Raw genomic sequence first — 13,684 nt, forward strand, 5'->3', positions numbered from 1 at the left:
TATGTGTTGGGGTAGGGCTACTGTTCAATCCTAAATGATCTAATTTCTGGCGTGATCAATAGAAGGGAGAAACTCCAGCATACCCGTCCTTTGCTGTTCTTCCCTGTGAACCAAACTTGGGTAATTTCCTGACATTGGGCTGAATAAAGTCTATGGCAGTGTGCTAAGCCACCCCAACTACTTGAAAACGGTGTGGCAAACCTCATCCCCTTTACAGATTTCCCAAAGTGCCCATTTCTCCCCTCTCCCAGCTTGCTGGCCTGCGTTAATCACATCTGACTTCTTCCAGTGGAGGCTCCATGTCTTTGCTGAGCAACATTGTTTCAAAAGATGAACTGAGGCTGAGAATAGGATATGGAGTGCAAAACCTTGTGGCATTGCCTTGTCAAAGAAGACTCATTCAGCTGCTTTTCACACAAGCATTGGTTATTATCACACCACCCAAAACACTGAGATATTTATTGTCATCTAAATGTATGAATAATAGAGTTTGGCTGAGGTCTCTCCCTCTAGAAGCAGAGACCATGAATAGACACAGCATTTATGGAAGCTCTCACGACAGGTGGCATGGTGCTTGAGTCTTGTGTGTATGTAGGAGGTGGCTGGTACCCTTCACAACACAGGCCTACTGGGCCTGGAGGAGCAACTTCTAGCATTTCCCTCTGGTCTGGTCATTTTCACTTACTCCTTTTGCAGCTGAGAGCTTATTAAAGTTAACCCTAAGTCATATTGACTGGAGTGCCGTGGCATGATCTCGGCTCACTGCAACCTCTGCCTCCTGGGATCAAACAATTCTCCTGCCTCAGCCTCCTGAGTAGCTGGGACTACAGGCACCCACCACCACGCCTGGCTAATTTTTGTATTTCTTTTTAGTAAAGACGGGGTTTCACCATGTTGGCCAGACTGGTCTTGAACTCCTGACCTCAAATGATTCACCTGCCTCGGCCTCCCGAAGTGCTGGGATTACAGGCGTGAGCCACCGCGACTGCCCTCTTTTAACAGAATGCTAAAAAGCAAGGTTCTTCTATTATGGTATTGGGTTGTTTGATAAATATCATATTTGATAAGGTCAGTAAATAGATTCTTTCCTTGATTCCTGCTTTTAACTTAATGATTTATAAGGGACCTAATGAAGTCCACCGGAAATATTGATTGCATCTGACAAAATAAAAAAAAACGCTTTCACTTAAATTTGTCACCTCAAAACATTATTGTAAAAATGTCTCTTTGATATTTCAAAATACTTTAAAGAACAAAATAAAAGGACCAACTCAAAGACAAACCCCTCTGTCATGGGCTAAATTGTCTCCCGCAAATTTCATATGTGGAAGCCCTAACCCCTAGTATCCCAGAATGTTTCTGTATTTGGATATAGGGGCTGTAAAGAGGTGATTAAGTTAAACTGAGTTGTTGGGGTCATGTCCTTCAAGAGGAGGAAATCTGGACACATAGAGAGATACCAAGGATACGTGCACACAAAGAAAACACCAAGTGACAACACAGCAAAACAGTGGCCATCTATCTGCAACCCAGAAGGTGAAGCCTCAGAAGAAACCAAATCTGCCCACACCTCGATCTTGGACTTCCAGCTTCCAGAACTGTGAGAAAATAAATTTCTGATGTTTATGTCACCCAACCTGTGGTACTTTGTTATGGCAGCCCCAGCAAAGTAATATCCTCCTCTTACTACAAGCAAAGTTCCTCCCATTAGAAATATGCTGCATAAACACGGGCGTTTTGTCTGCCTGGTTCATGATAGGCCCTCAGTAATTATCAGTTGAATGCATTTGAAATAGAATTTACTAACTGAAAAATGTCAACGAATTATTGGTGGGTAATTATCATCTCATCTTAATAGATCAGACATGGTTTTGCAGCTTGGCCAATGATTCTCTGCCAAGGCCTGAAACAGCAGAATCTTCGTGAGTGGTAAATCTATGTGGTCTGTGTGGCTGCCTCAGCTAGAGAAAGGCCATCTGCTGCCACAATCGTTTAATCAAGACATCCCCTCTCTCTCTTTCCTCACCCTGTCTTCTTTGAGCCACCTCACATTCACTATGCGACACGAAGAAAAAAATGTGTATTTATTTCTCAATTTTTCCTCTCAGCTTCTTAGATACTAGATTTTCTGGGTTTTTTCACCCTCTTGGCTGCTCCTCCTTCTGTTTTTTGTTGGTGCCTTTTCCTCAGCGACTCCCTTAAATATGTTGGTGGTCCTCAGGGCTCTGGCCTGGACATGCTTCTCTTCTTGCTCCAGACCAGCCCCTGGAGTCACCTCATGTACCCCCAGAGCTTCAACCACCCTCTGTGTGCTCTATCTGCAGCTCAGAAAGCTCTCCTGAGATTTACTGCCACGTCGTCAACTCCCTACTTGACGATGCCATTTGGGAGCCTCGGGGCCCCTTCTACTTGACAGACCCCAAACTCATCGCCAGCCTCCTCAGATCTGCTATACCTCCTGCACTCCTTGGAGGAAAACATGGGCTGAACTGATATCTAATTAATGGCTGCAATTTGTCCTCTAATAGATCGGTCCCCTGGCTTCAAATGCTTCTCACACCCACTGCATCAATAGTAATTGAAGCCAGCACAGTCTTGGGCTTTGATTACTAGAGAAACTCTCCTCCTTGCCTCAAGACTTATTTCTGTTCCAATCAGTTCTTCTTACTGAAACTGGGGTGTTTTCTAAAATACGAATCGTACCGTGTTCCGTGTTGCCCCTTTGCCTAATAATCTCCAGTGGTTTCCACCACTCTTGGCTCTATGGTGACCTCCTGTAATAAAGTGGGTAGGAGCACAGCCTCCGGAGCCCAATGCTCTCGATGCCTGGCTGTGCTACTGACTAACCGCACGACACTGAGGATGCCACCCAATCTCTTTATGCCTCCACTTCCTTGCCTGTAACTGGTAGGCAACAATGAAAGGGCTTGGTCTCAGGGTCACGTGAGTTCATCTGTGGGAAGCATTCAGAATAAAGCCTAGCACAGTGTATGAGCGTGAATTTCTTTTAGTAATAGAAATGGTAGCACAAAGTTCAATTCCTCACTGCTTCTGCTGCATTCTCACCACATCCCCCAGGCACTCTGTGCTTCAGTCATACCCAGTCTCCTATTCCCCAGCACGCCATGCTCTCCTCTCCGACATGCAAACATCCCTGGCATGCTTCCCCAACAATGCGGCTGATCAGCTTCTACTCATCCCTCAGGTCACGACTGTTTCTGAGTGACCTTCCCAATCCCCTAGTCAGGCTCAGGTGCCCTTTTCCGCATGCTCCCAAACCCCCTACATAATGATGACCTTTGATTTGTCTTTGACTTGCCCACGTCCCTCCTCTCCTCCCCCCTCCCCCTCCAGGTTGCTCTTCTCCACACTCAGAAAGTCACACTGTGAACCCTGTCAGCCCTGTCCAGTCAAGGACATCATTGAAAGAAAGGGATGGGGAAAAGATGTAGTGAGGCCGCCTCAACCAGCTCCACCACCAGGAGCTTCATTCACGCTCCCAGCAGAGGGCAGCTCAGTTTGTCTCAGTTGCACACGGAAAGGACACTGATTATACAGTATTCTGCCATGTCTCTTCCTTCCATAGGTAAATTTATAAATTTGTAAATTACATAGAACTTTATTAGGAACCGCAGGCATCTGGTAATGTTCCATGTAGACCAACGAGGCTGGGCTTCCACACACGAAGAACATAAATGTCCACAAGTCTCTGAAGTTGGCTACCTGTGTTCACAGGAGATCCCTTGGTCATAATCGTTGTGCTGCTACCGGTTACTCACATTCTTCCACACTTTCCCTACAAGCCCACCAAGATGACCATACAGTGACAGAGACTCCATCTGTGGTCTGCTTATCCTTAGCTTAGCTGCACTACAGGCAGAAAGAGCGCCACACTGTCTCCCCAAGGGCCGGTTACCTTCTCGAGGTCTGGTTCCTCTAAGCTCAGCGCTAACTCGTTGTTGTCCATCACAGAGGAAGCTGCCACATCCAGCGGAGTGGATCCCCTCATCGACGGGGAGGCTGAGGGAGGAGGGGAGGATTAGCAAGAAAAGGACAGAGGAAGGCACTCAGTGCTGAGCCGAGACTGCAGTGCACATAAGCGGACAGGAGAGGGCAGCAAACACATTGAAACCTGGTTTACACGCCTGTTCGCCAACGGGCCAGTCCACTTGCGTTAAGAACAGCTCTATTAGCTATCCTTCCTCCCCAAATTCATTGCCATGAATACGAATTAATAGAAAATCGGTTCACACTACCAGCCGGGACCACGTATTTCCAAGTGCTTTTCTAACACAAAACTTCTTGAGGTCCCCATATCAGATGCCACTTGACCAACTAAGCCCAGTGGAACTTGTATATTTCTGGCGCTGCCACCTAGAGTTTAAAAATAGCATCAAACAGCATTAGCTCATATAGTTTCACCAGGTCACCAATGTTGTTTTTGACTTGTTTGTTTGGTTCTCAGGCTAGAATTAAGAAAAACTTCAGGCAGCATTTTACAAAAAGGTTAGTAGCCTGAGGTTGCATTTGAGAAATAAAAACCCGTGAAACTTCAGTTTTCAAGTACACGTATTTGTGTATTACACAAATTCATTTCGTTTATATCCAGAACAGTGAGTAAGGCATATGCATTGACTTGCTTTTCTAGTGGTGGTGGTGGATTTACACTGTTTATCCACGATTGCTCTTGGCCAGTCTGCCTCCCCGCTAAAGAAAGCACTTGCTGGGAGGTTGATGGACAGGTATGCAGCCTGCAGCCAGCCTGCCAAGACGAGATCGGATCTATGACCTTGGTCTCGTCGGCACTGCTCCCTGGTCAGTTGAGTGGGCTGGGAAGAGCTGTGCCCCCAGACTATATCTGCAATCCCAGGGGCATTCTGTAAACCATGGGCCACTGGTCCCAACAGAGATGAGGTAAAACTGTATGACTATGCCAACACTAATCTGTCACCAATCTTGGCTGGCGGCAACATCTCTACTTATGTTGGAGAACGTTGTTGTGGCATCGTTACTTCAGTTGTTTTAAATCAGGCAGAGTCTCTTCTAGCATTTACAAATATCACAGCACGCATGTGGCTTCTTTACCTGTATTTCCTAAGTGGTCAAAAGGGGGAGTGTAACCTTCGAGTTTGGATGTGGAAGTTACAAGAAGACTTACGCACCTAGGCCAACACTGCTGTTCTCCAGAAGGTAACTCAGATGCTCAAACATTGCCTTCTGATTTTGCCGGCTAATTCGACAGAAATAGCAAAGGAAACGGCAGCAACTAGCAACCATCTTTGGAAATGCAATCTGTAGGGAGAAGTAGAAAGTGTCAGACCAAAGAATCTATCGTGAGGCCTTTCTGAAAACTCTGACCTCAGAGTCTTAAGTGGGTAAAGTGTGAACACTTGGTAAAATGAACTTTCTTCTTCCATTTTTTTTTCTCAAGACTTATTCATAGGAGAGACAGTTATAGTTCCTGAAATATCTTTCCTCCAAGAGAAACAGATGTCAAACAAGAATCCCAATCATCCTCAGAAGTCACGTGAAATTGCATGACCTTCTACCAGGCTATTGTTTCCAACCAGGAAGGGAGCGGACAGAATTCAGAGAGAGAGAGAGAGACAGGAGAGAGAGAGGAGACAGAGTGAGGAGAGAGAGAAGAGAGAGTGAGGAGAGAGAGAGGAGAGAGAGAGAGAGAGAGAGAGAGAGAGAGAGACAGACAGACAGACACAGGTCATCGTAGACACATAAGGCCCACCAGTATATCAAAGCCCAAGCGCCCTGGGTCAAGGCTGGCCTCTACAGTTACGCAAGTCTGAAAGGCATCGCTCTCTGAGTCTTCTCTGACTACTTTTGTCATTGATAATTGCTCTTCTATGGGATTCCGTAGCACTTGTAATTTGATTCATGCAGTCTAGCATAAAGATGCCATCTCACATTCCTGTTGATTGCGCTTGGCTTTTCTGCTTAACAAAGTAACCAGCATCTCTAGGTTGGGCCAAATCTTAGATTTGATCCTACAATGCTCAATAAATGGTGCCAGTGTTAACCTTGCTCGGAATCCTAAGACAACCTTGATTTCCTCCTTTAATATCACAGAGGATGCTCTAAGCAATAAGGTTCAGAAACTTACAGTCTATCTGCTCGCTGAGGCATCCAGACATGTGCTCAGGGATCTTCTGGAGAGATTTCACTTTCCCAAGAGATCAGAAGGAAGCCCATGAGGAACGTGACCCTGGCTTCTGTTCCTTCTACACACCCACCCCCCTCCCCAGTAGCACTGATGAAACTGCACCAGAAATCATCCCTTCCTAGGACCCTGGCACTCTGGAAATTCCAACATTTGAAGCCACACCCTATCTACTGCCTGCGGAAGCAGTTTAACTGTGAGGAGGACCCCAGCCCAGCTGGGATAAATGTCCAGTTGTGTCCTATCCCCACTCCTCTCTCCTTACCAACAGGAGATCCCCCTGATGCAGGCTCCTCATGAGGGAGCTGGCAAGGAAATCTGGCTTCTTCAGGAGCTCGGTTGACAGAGGAAACACAAATACTTCTGGGGAAACACTGCCAGGATCACTATTGAGATCTTGTTCTCCTTTAGAACAGCCTTCTCCTGACTCAGCACAAGACACACCAGCCTCCTAAGTGGAAGTCAGAGTGATTTCATCTTGGAAAGAGCAGGGCTGCTGAATACGGGAAGTAAACTTAGCAACTGAATAGCCCAGTGGGATTAGTGAAGAAAGTCTCCAAGCTTCAGGAGCTCTTACACAATGGGATTCCGTCCAGCAGCATTATCCCATCGCTTGGCTCCTTCTTGGCACTGTGCCTATCCCTTCCTCCCCCTGGAAGAGAAACTGAAGCAAGGGACACCAGCCACGTGGCTCTGAACAAGTCACCTCATGTGCTCCTGCCTCAAGGGACAAGTTCTGGCTAGGTTCTCCTTTTAGCATTACCTGAGATTTCTCTGTACCCAACACATTCACCATCACCTCCATCACCGTCTCATGCATGCCCAGGACTCTCATGAGGTTGGGATGCTGGTAAAACACCTTGTTGTTCATTATGTCCCTAGGATAAGGATCAGAGAGAGTCTTCAGCACCTACTTATTTATATGCTATGAAAATTCAGGGATGAGAACACACAAACACATGAGAGGGCAAAGTAATATGAAAGTAACAGGCTGAAAAGATAGTAAGAAGGCACTAGGTCAGCTGGAATATATGTGGAGGGCCATTTTAGCGGACAGAAATATTCTGTGCTCCTCTAAGTACTTGCTTTTTCTCTTTGAAACATTTCTTTCTAATGACCTATTAAACATCCCTTGTTTTATTTTTTCTTGTAATAATTTTAGATACCAATGAAGCTTTTGGACAATAGTCTTTAAAAACTCATGACATTAAGATGTAAGAACAATTACATCTTTAAGTCATCCAATATAAATTCACAGAGTAAAGCTGCATGCAAATCAAAATACAGAAACAACTTGGTAATTTGCTGTGTACTCCCTTGCTGGGTGGTTACTTTCTGGCTGCCCATTCCCCTTCTCTTGAGGGTTGCAGGAAACACCACCTGCAATTGCCAGTTTTTACTTCTGCTGTGTCTACTACGAAGGCTGGGGAGAGAATAATTCTCTAACTGTATTCTCTTCCCATAAAAGTTTCTTCACGTATGTAAGATTTCTCTTCGGAAATGAGTTTGGCGAATGCGTGCATTTCCCCCAAGGATCCTGAACGTCCCTTTCCTGCACCTTGGTGATGCTCCTTTGGTTTGCTGGCTCAAGGGTGGTAGGATGAGAAGTTAGGTAGGAGGATGTCTGTAGGTCTAGTTCTTGATTCTAATAAAGTAAAACTGTAGGCTGGTTAGTGAATCTTTTTGGGCCTTCGTGTTCTCATCTGCGAAATAGAAGTGCTACCCTACATAATTATAGGAAACCCTTTTGATGTCTAAAATGCTATGAATTTTTTTTGACTACATGGCTTCTAAGGGAGAGCCATGAGCTACTGTTAAGGAAAAAGTTATCTCAATGAACTAACAAAAATGACTCTAGGTTAGTCCTGAGAAAAGGGAGAGATCAGGTGGCAATTTTTCAGAGGTAAGTTTCGGAAGATTTCGAGTCAAAAGCTCAGGTGCTCAGATCATTTCTGTCTTGGGTTGAACACACTGTCCCTTCCTCCAGATGTTTTCATGGGCTCCCTGGGGCTGTTTTCAAAAGATTAAAACCAAGTGCTTTTCCCCAAGACTCCTCCATACTTCTTTTAGCAATGCCTTTCACTGTGAGTAGTCGGGTCTCTCAGGTTACAAAGGATATGACCCCATGAGGAGTGAAATTGGAATCAGGTCACACAAAGATTTAATATGATTTGATTCCACTACATCCCTATGTCAAGATAAGTCAGTTTTCCCACTTAAAGCTTTCTAGAGAATAACAGCATGTAACCGTGAATCACCTACCCCAGCCCATTGATCATGAGCAACTCCTCTTCCTTGCCCATCCTGACACTGAGGAGGGAGCGGATTTGGCCCAGGGCAGCCAGCAGGTTGATGGTGTCGCTTACAGAGGTGTGGCTGATGGTGTAGGTCTTCCGCAGCGCCTGCAGCAGCTCCCCGATGCTGTCATACTGCCTCCGGAGGAGGTTGAACATCATTCGGACCAGCTCTGAATCCTGGATCTGGTCCTCCTGGGCCCAGCAGATCATCGTCTGTGAGATGAGTTCCTTCAATGTTGCTGGAAGGACAACAGGGGGGAACAGGACTGTGGCTGTCATGGCTCAGGGAGAGCTGGGTGTTTCAGCCACTTCATGCAAATAGAAGACACATCATTGGCTGAGGTTACAAAATTCTTATTACAGGCAATGTGCAGTGGCTCATGCCTATAATCCTAGCAATTTGGGAGGCTGAGGCTGAAGGATTTCTTGAGCCTAGCAGTTTGAGACCAGCCTGGGCAACAAAGCGAGACCCTGTTGCTACAAAAAAAAAAAAAAAAAAAAGAGGCTGGGTGTGGTTGCACACGCCTGTAGTCAGCTGTTTGGGAGGCTGAGGTGGGAGGACTGCTTGAGCCTTGGACGTTGAGGGTGCAGTAAGCCATGGCTGCATCACTGCACTGTAGCCTGGGCAACAGAGTGAGACTGTGTCTCAAAAAAAAAAAAAATTTGTATTTTAAGGGTGGGTTATGACATACACAGAAGTAGAATATATCATCAAAAGACAAACCGGCTATATAACAATAAAAGAATATCCCAATTATGAGTTCAGGGTGCTAACTATTCTATTTTGATTAAACAATATTTGCATCCACACTGGGCTGAGAGAACAGATCTAAAGGCTATTTACAACGGGACATCTGACCATCATCCTAAAGTCTGAACAGCCTTTTTTTGTACTGGATCTTTGGCAAGAGTCAGCTGACACTGCATCTTGGACTCCTTTCATAAGCATCAAGAGAAAAAAACCACAGTGACTTTGAATTCAGAATTTATTGGGGCTCATACTGGTTTTAGAGAAATTTTACTGTCTATACAGGTAAAGGAAAGATTACTGAACTGGGACTCAAAACAGCTGTGGAACCTTCAGAGGTCATACTAAAAAGCCCCTGAAAATTGCTGATTGGCACTGGCATAGGAGGTAAAGGAGGAAGGGGACCTTTTGGAATGACTGGGAAGGCACTGCTCACCTCTTCCCTTACCATCCACACTTCCAGAAGATGACAGAGGTGAGACACACTGCTCTTAAATCACAAATGCATCCTACCCTGGCACCGCATATCACAGTCCTACAAGGTATGGATGGCAGGAAGATCCTTAATTCAGGCCAGGCAGTGCCAAGGGGACAATGAAGGTCACTCAGTCAATCAGTGAAAGAAAGGGGAGTAAACAGATCAGTGCTTCTGGTAGCCCATGGCATCTCTAATAGTCGAGGTTTCTACTCCACATCACTATAGATGGCAGATGTCTGCTCTATATACAGTCTTGGCTCATCGTAAGGATATAAAAATAGAACTCAGTTACCAAGCTTTAAAAGAGACCTAGATGTAAAGGATTAATTTAACTTACTGCTGTGTCTATCAACCCTGTGGGTGTGTTAGATTCAGATGGGACACATAAACTGAAAACCTTAAAAAAGGACACCCAAGTCAGAGAGAAGCAGTTAAAGGATGTTCTTAAGAGATCTCACTAGGCAGGGACTGCAGACTAATACCTGTTAGGTTAGACAATATCTGTATCCTCTAGGGGCAAAGCCATTTAAGGGCTATGCTGGGCTCCTTGTTAGAAACCTGTTTCCTCAGAGTCCAAATATAAAAGTTCCTGCATCTCCTAGTTAATTCACATGTATACATTTTGGAGGAGAAACCCTAATTTTATTGTCTGTCATATTATTTAAAAAAATCTAGGCCGGGAGCAGTGGCTCACGCCTGTAATCCCAGCATTTTGGGAGGCCGAAGTGGGCGGATCACGAGGTCAAGAGATCGAGACCATCCTGGCTAACACGGTGAAACCCCGTCTCTACTAAAAATACAAAAATTAGCCGGGCGTGGTGGTGGGCGCCTGTAGTCCCAGCTACTCGGGAGGCTGAGGCAGGAGAATGGTGTGAACCCGGGAGGCGGAGCTTGCAGTAAGCCGAGATCGTGCCACTGCACTCTAGCCTGGGCGACAGACCGACTCCGTCTCAAAAAAAAAAACCAAACAAAACAAAAAAAACTAGTAATAATAGATTTGTACAGAAAAAAACAAATGAATAGTAAATGAGAGCACAAAAGAAATAATTTAAATTTGCTATTTTTTTGTCCATGATATTAGGATGATAGTGCCTGGCTTCACGGTAGGATTTGTTCACTGGCCAAAGCCTGCCATAAAACTAAGGCTTTTAAGTGTCTGTCTACTCTGCTGGTCCTTGACAAAACTTTCGAGATTTTCAAGAAAAGTAACATCCTCCTGGTGCTCTGGAACTGTGCTGAGCTCCACCAACCCTTCCACAAAAGCGTTGTCCACCCCTTTGTCCTCAAGGAAATAATACAAGGCCTAGTCCGGGGACTCTGCGTTGAGTGTGTACTAGTGCCCTTCCACCCAGACTTGCCATTGGACTGAAAGCTAACTTCCCTGATGGAGAAAATGTTACTCTCCACCTGCTCTTGTCCAAACTCATCCTCTGATAGTGACAGTCAGCACCAGGACCTTCTTGCTATCATTCTTCATAACTTCAACTATGAAACTGGGAGTTGATGTCAATTCAGAATCCTGTTCTTCAACCTACAGCCCTTGTGAGGGCTCCTCCTCACCATCAGATGTGGGTGGGATGCTGTTGATAATGTTGAAAGTGACAATGATCTTTCCCCTGGCAACTTGCCATGCTAATTTAGCTTCTGTTCCATTTAAATTCTAGCTCTCAACTTCCAGACCTCTTAGGGAGGGAATGCCTCTTATGCTTCTCGATTTCCCTTTCCCCCTTAATTTCATCACTCAAGAATTCAACAGAAGCGTTGTCTCCTTTGGTGTGCAGCACACAGCCGCTGTAGCCACAGGCACAGGGCCTAGGAGGCCGCAGCAGGCCAGGCTGCCACGCAGACCCCAAACACATACGCACTGCGCAGCGCAAAGGGCCGGGCACAGGACCTGGCCGCTGCTGGGGTGGTGGGGCAGGCTGGTAGCGTGGAGGCCGGCAACTGCGGAGCCCAGGGCACTGGGCATGCAGCACAGCAGAGGCAGCATCACAGAGGTGACCACAAACACGTATGGATGCACTCCTAGTTATTACTTGTGCAATAAGAATGAAAGCAAGACAAAAACATAGACTCTCGGACCCAATTTAAGTTTTTCTAGTCCCGTCAGTACAATTTCCTCTAAAACGTATACCTTGGCTTGGAAGAATTATAGTTCTCACCACTAACAAAACAATTCTCTGCAGATATAATACATGCTATCCCAGTCCCTGCCACACTGGAAAAGCAATAATCAGATCTGGTGGAATTACTAATCTGCTCAAGCAGAGAATTTTACAGAATCATAATAAAACCAAGTACATATTAGTTTCCCTTAACCTGGCTTTCAGATTAATTCAGGATTTGGGTAAGCTCTTAGCCTCACACTGACTCAAAAATCCAAATAAATATTTATGGCCTAGAGAGCATGTAAAGCAAAACACATCACTAGAGGGCAGATGGGAAAGGAAACACCCTTTTGGCCTCAAAGCATGGAGCAGTAAACACCTTCCACTCCATTCTTTGTCCAGGCAAGCCTTCAAAGTCAGTGTCAGAGAATGGGATAAATATTTATGTGTGACCAAGCTAAAGTACAGTTAAAAAAAAAAAAAAAAAGTAGCCGCCAGGTCCTGCCAGAAAAGGAGGCAAGACTTACTGCTGCGTTGCTGACAGGCAGATGTAATTCCATGGAGGGACTGACGTTTAAAGCCATATGTACTGGACAATGTTTCAAATTGTGAGACCGAAGTGCAGTAAGTGAGAGAAACAATAACTATGAAGAGAAATAAAATTCAGGGGGAGAGGGGCAGAAGGGGACATTTTCAGGAGCCATGAAAAGCACAACAGATTTTGTCATCTGACATATACTAGAGACTCAGGAACCACCAAGCAAACCCAGGCACAACCAATGAACTTCTCAAGGTCTAAACACTTTTGGGATTGAGAAAATGGAGCTTTATACCCCTAGCAGCAATGCTACTAAAAATTCTTCAGATTTTAATTAGCTCCCGTGCATCAGCAGCAGAGCAGCCAAAACGTACCAGGGTCCAGAAGTTAAAAAGAATACATTTTCTAGACTGTGTTAGGCTCTCCATATACCTACCTGTATATCTGATGATTAAACTAATTAATGCATATAACCATGGATGGCACATACTGCAGGTTTAATAAAGGTGAACTATTACTGACATCTCTACCAATACTTATAAAAATGTGATCTGCAGAGCCTTGGGGGCCCAAGATCCTTTAGATACCCTTTAAGTCCAAATGTGTTTTCATAAAAATTCTAAGATATTGTTGGCCTTTTTCATCGTGTTGATAATTGCACTGATGGTGCAAAAGCAATGGTGGGTAAAACTGCTTGTGCCTTAGCTTGAATCAAGTTAGCAGCACCCAACTATATTTTTTATTGCCACACTTCCAGATAAATGCCCCGTTTCACAGAAGGATGTCCTGAATAAAGCGGTAAAAATTACTAATTTTATTCATCATAAACTCTTGAGTTTACATCTTTAAAACATCATCTGTGATAGAATGGTACAGAGAAAGAAAAGAAGTAAAGCACTTCTGCTGTGTATTAAAGTTCAGTGTTTTTTCTGGAGGAAAAGTACTTGTGTGATGGAGTTGTGAGCTAAACTAGCTGCTTATTTCATGGAATGCCATTTTTAATTAAAGAACAACAAACTGTGGTTAACTTGAACAAATGAAAAAAAATATAATGAAAAAAGTAAGCCTTTCACTTCAAATGATAGTATTTGCTGCCAATAATGAAATTTGAGCTTTCAAGTGAAAATCAGAATTTTGAAAAATGTTTATCTGCCACTGGGAGCTCAACAGCTTCCCAGTACTTAAAGACTTTTCTGATTAAGCTGTCTATATTAACAAATGTGATTTTTAAACTATTTTATAATGAAATGTGTCAAGATTTTGAAGTTCTTATTAACTCAATGAACCAATAATCTCTCAATGATCAATGAATGACATTACAAAAACATTCATAGGTAAAA

The 13,684-nt window shown here is 44.5% G+C and overlaps 1 protein-coding gene across 1 annotated transcript in view; it reads right to left on the bottom strand.

The window, feature by feature from the left end:
• The window catches only part of RYR3 (ryanodine receptor 3), a 564,315-nt gene that overhangs the window by 162,454 nt on the left and 388,177 nt on the right, over positions 1-13,684 (bottom strand). Inside the window, exons 39-42 of the mRNA XM_058427349.1 lie at positions 8,438-8,711; positions 6,939-7,053; positions 5,163-5,292; positions 3,917-4,020 (exon numbers count right to left, since the gene is read on the bottom strand). Of these exons, the coding sequence (XP_058283332.1) occupies positions 3,917-4,020; positions 5,163-5,292; positions 6,939-7,053; positions 8,438-8,711 (623 nt within the window). The remainder of the gene's footprint in view (positions 1-3,916; positions 4,021-5,162; positions 5,293-6,938; positions 7,054-8,437; positions 8,712-13,684) is intronic.

The sequence above is a fragment of the Hylobates moloch genome, unplaced genomic scaffold (genome assembly GCF_009828535.3).
Source record: "Hylobates moloch isolate HMO894 unplaced genomic scaffold, HMol_V3 SCAFFOLD_14, whole genome shotgun sequence".
NCBI classification, from domain to species: domain Eukaryota; kingdom Metazoa; phylum Chordata; class Mammalia; order Primates; family Hylobatidae; genus Hylobates; species Hylobates moloch.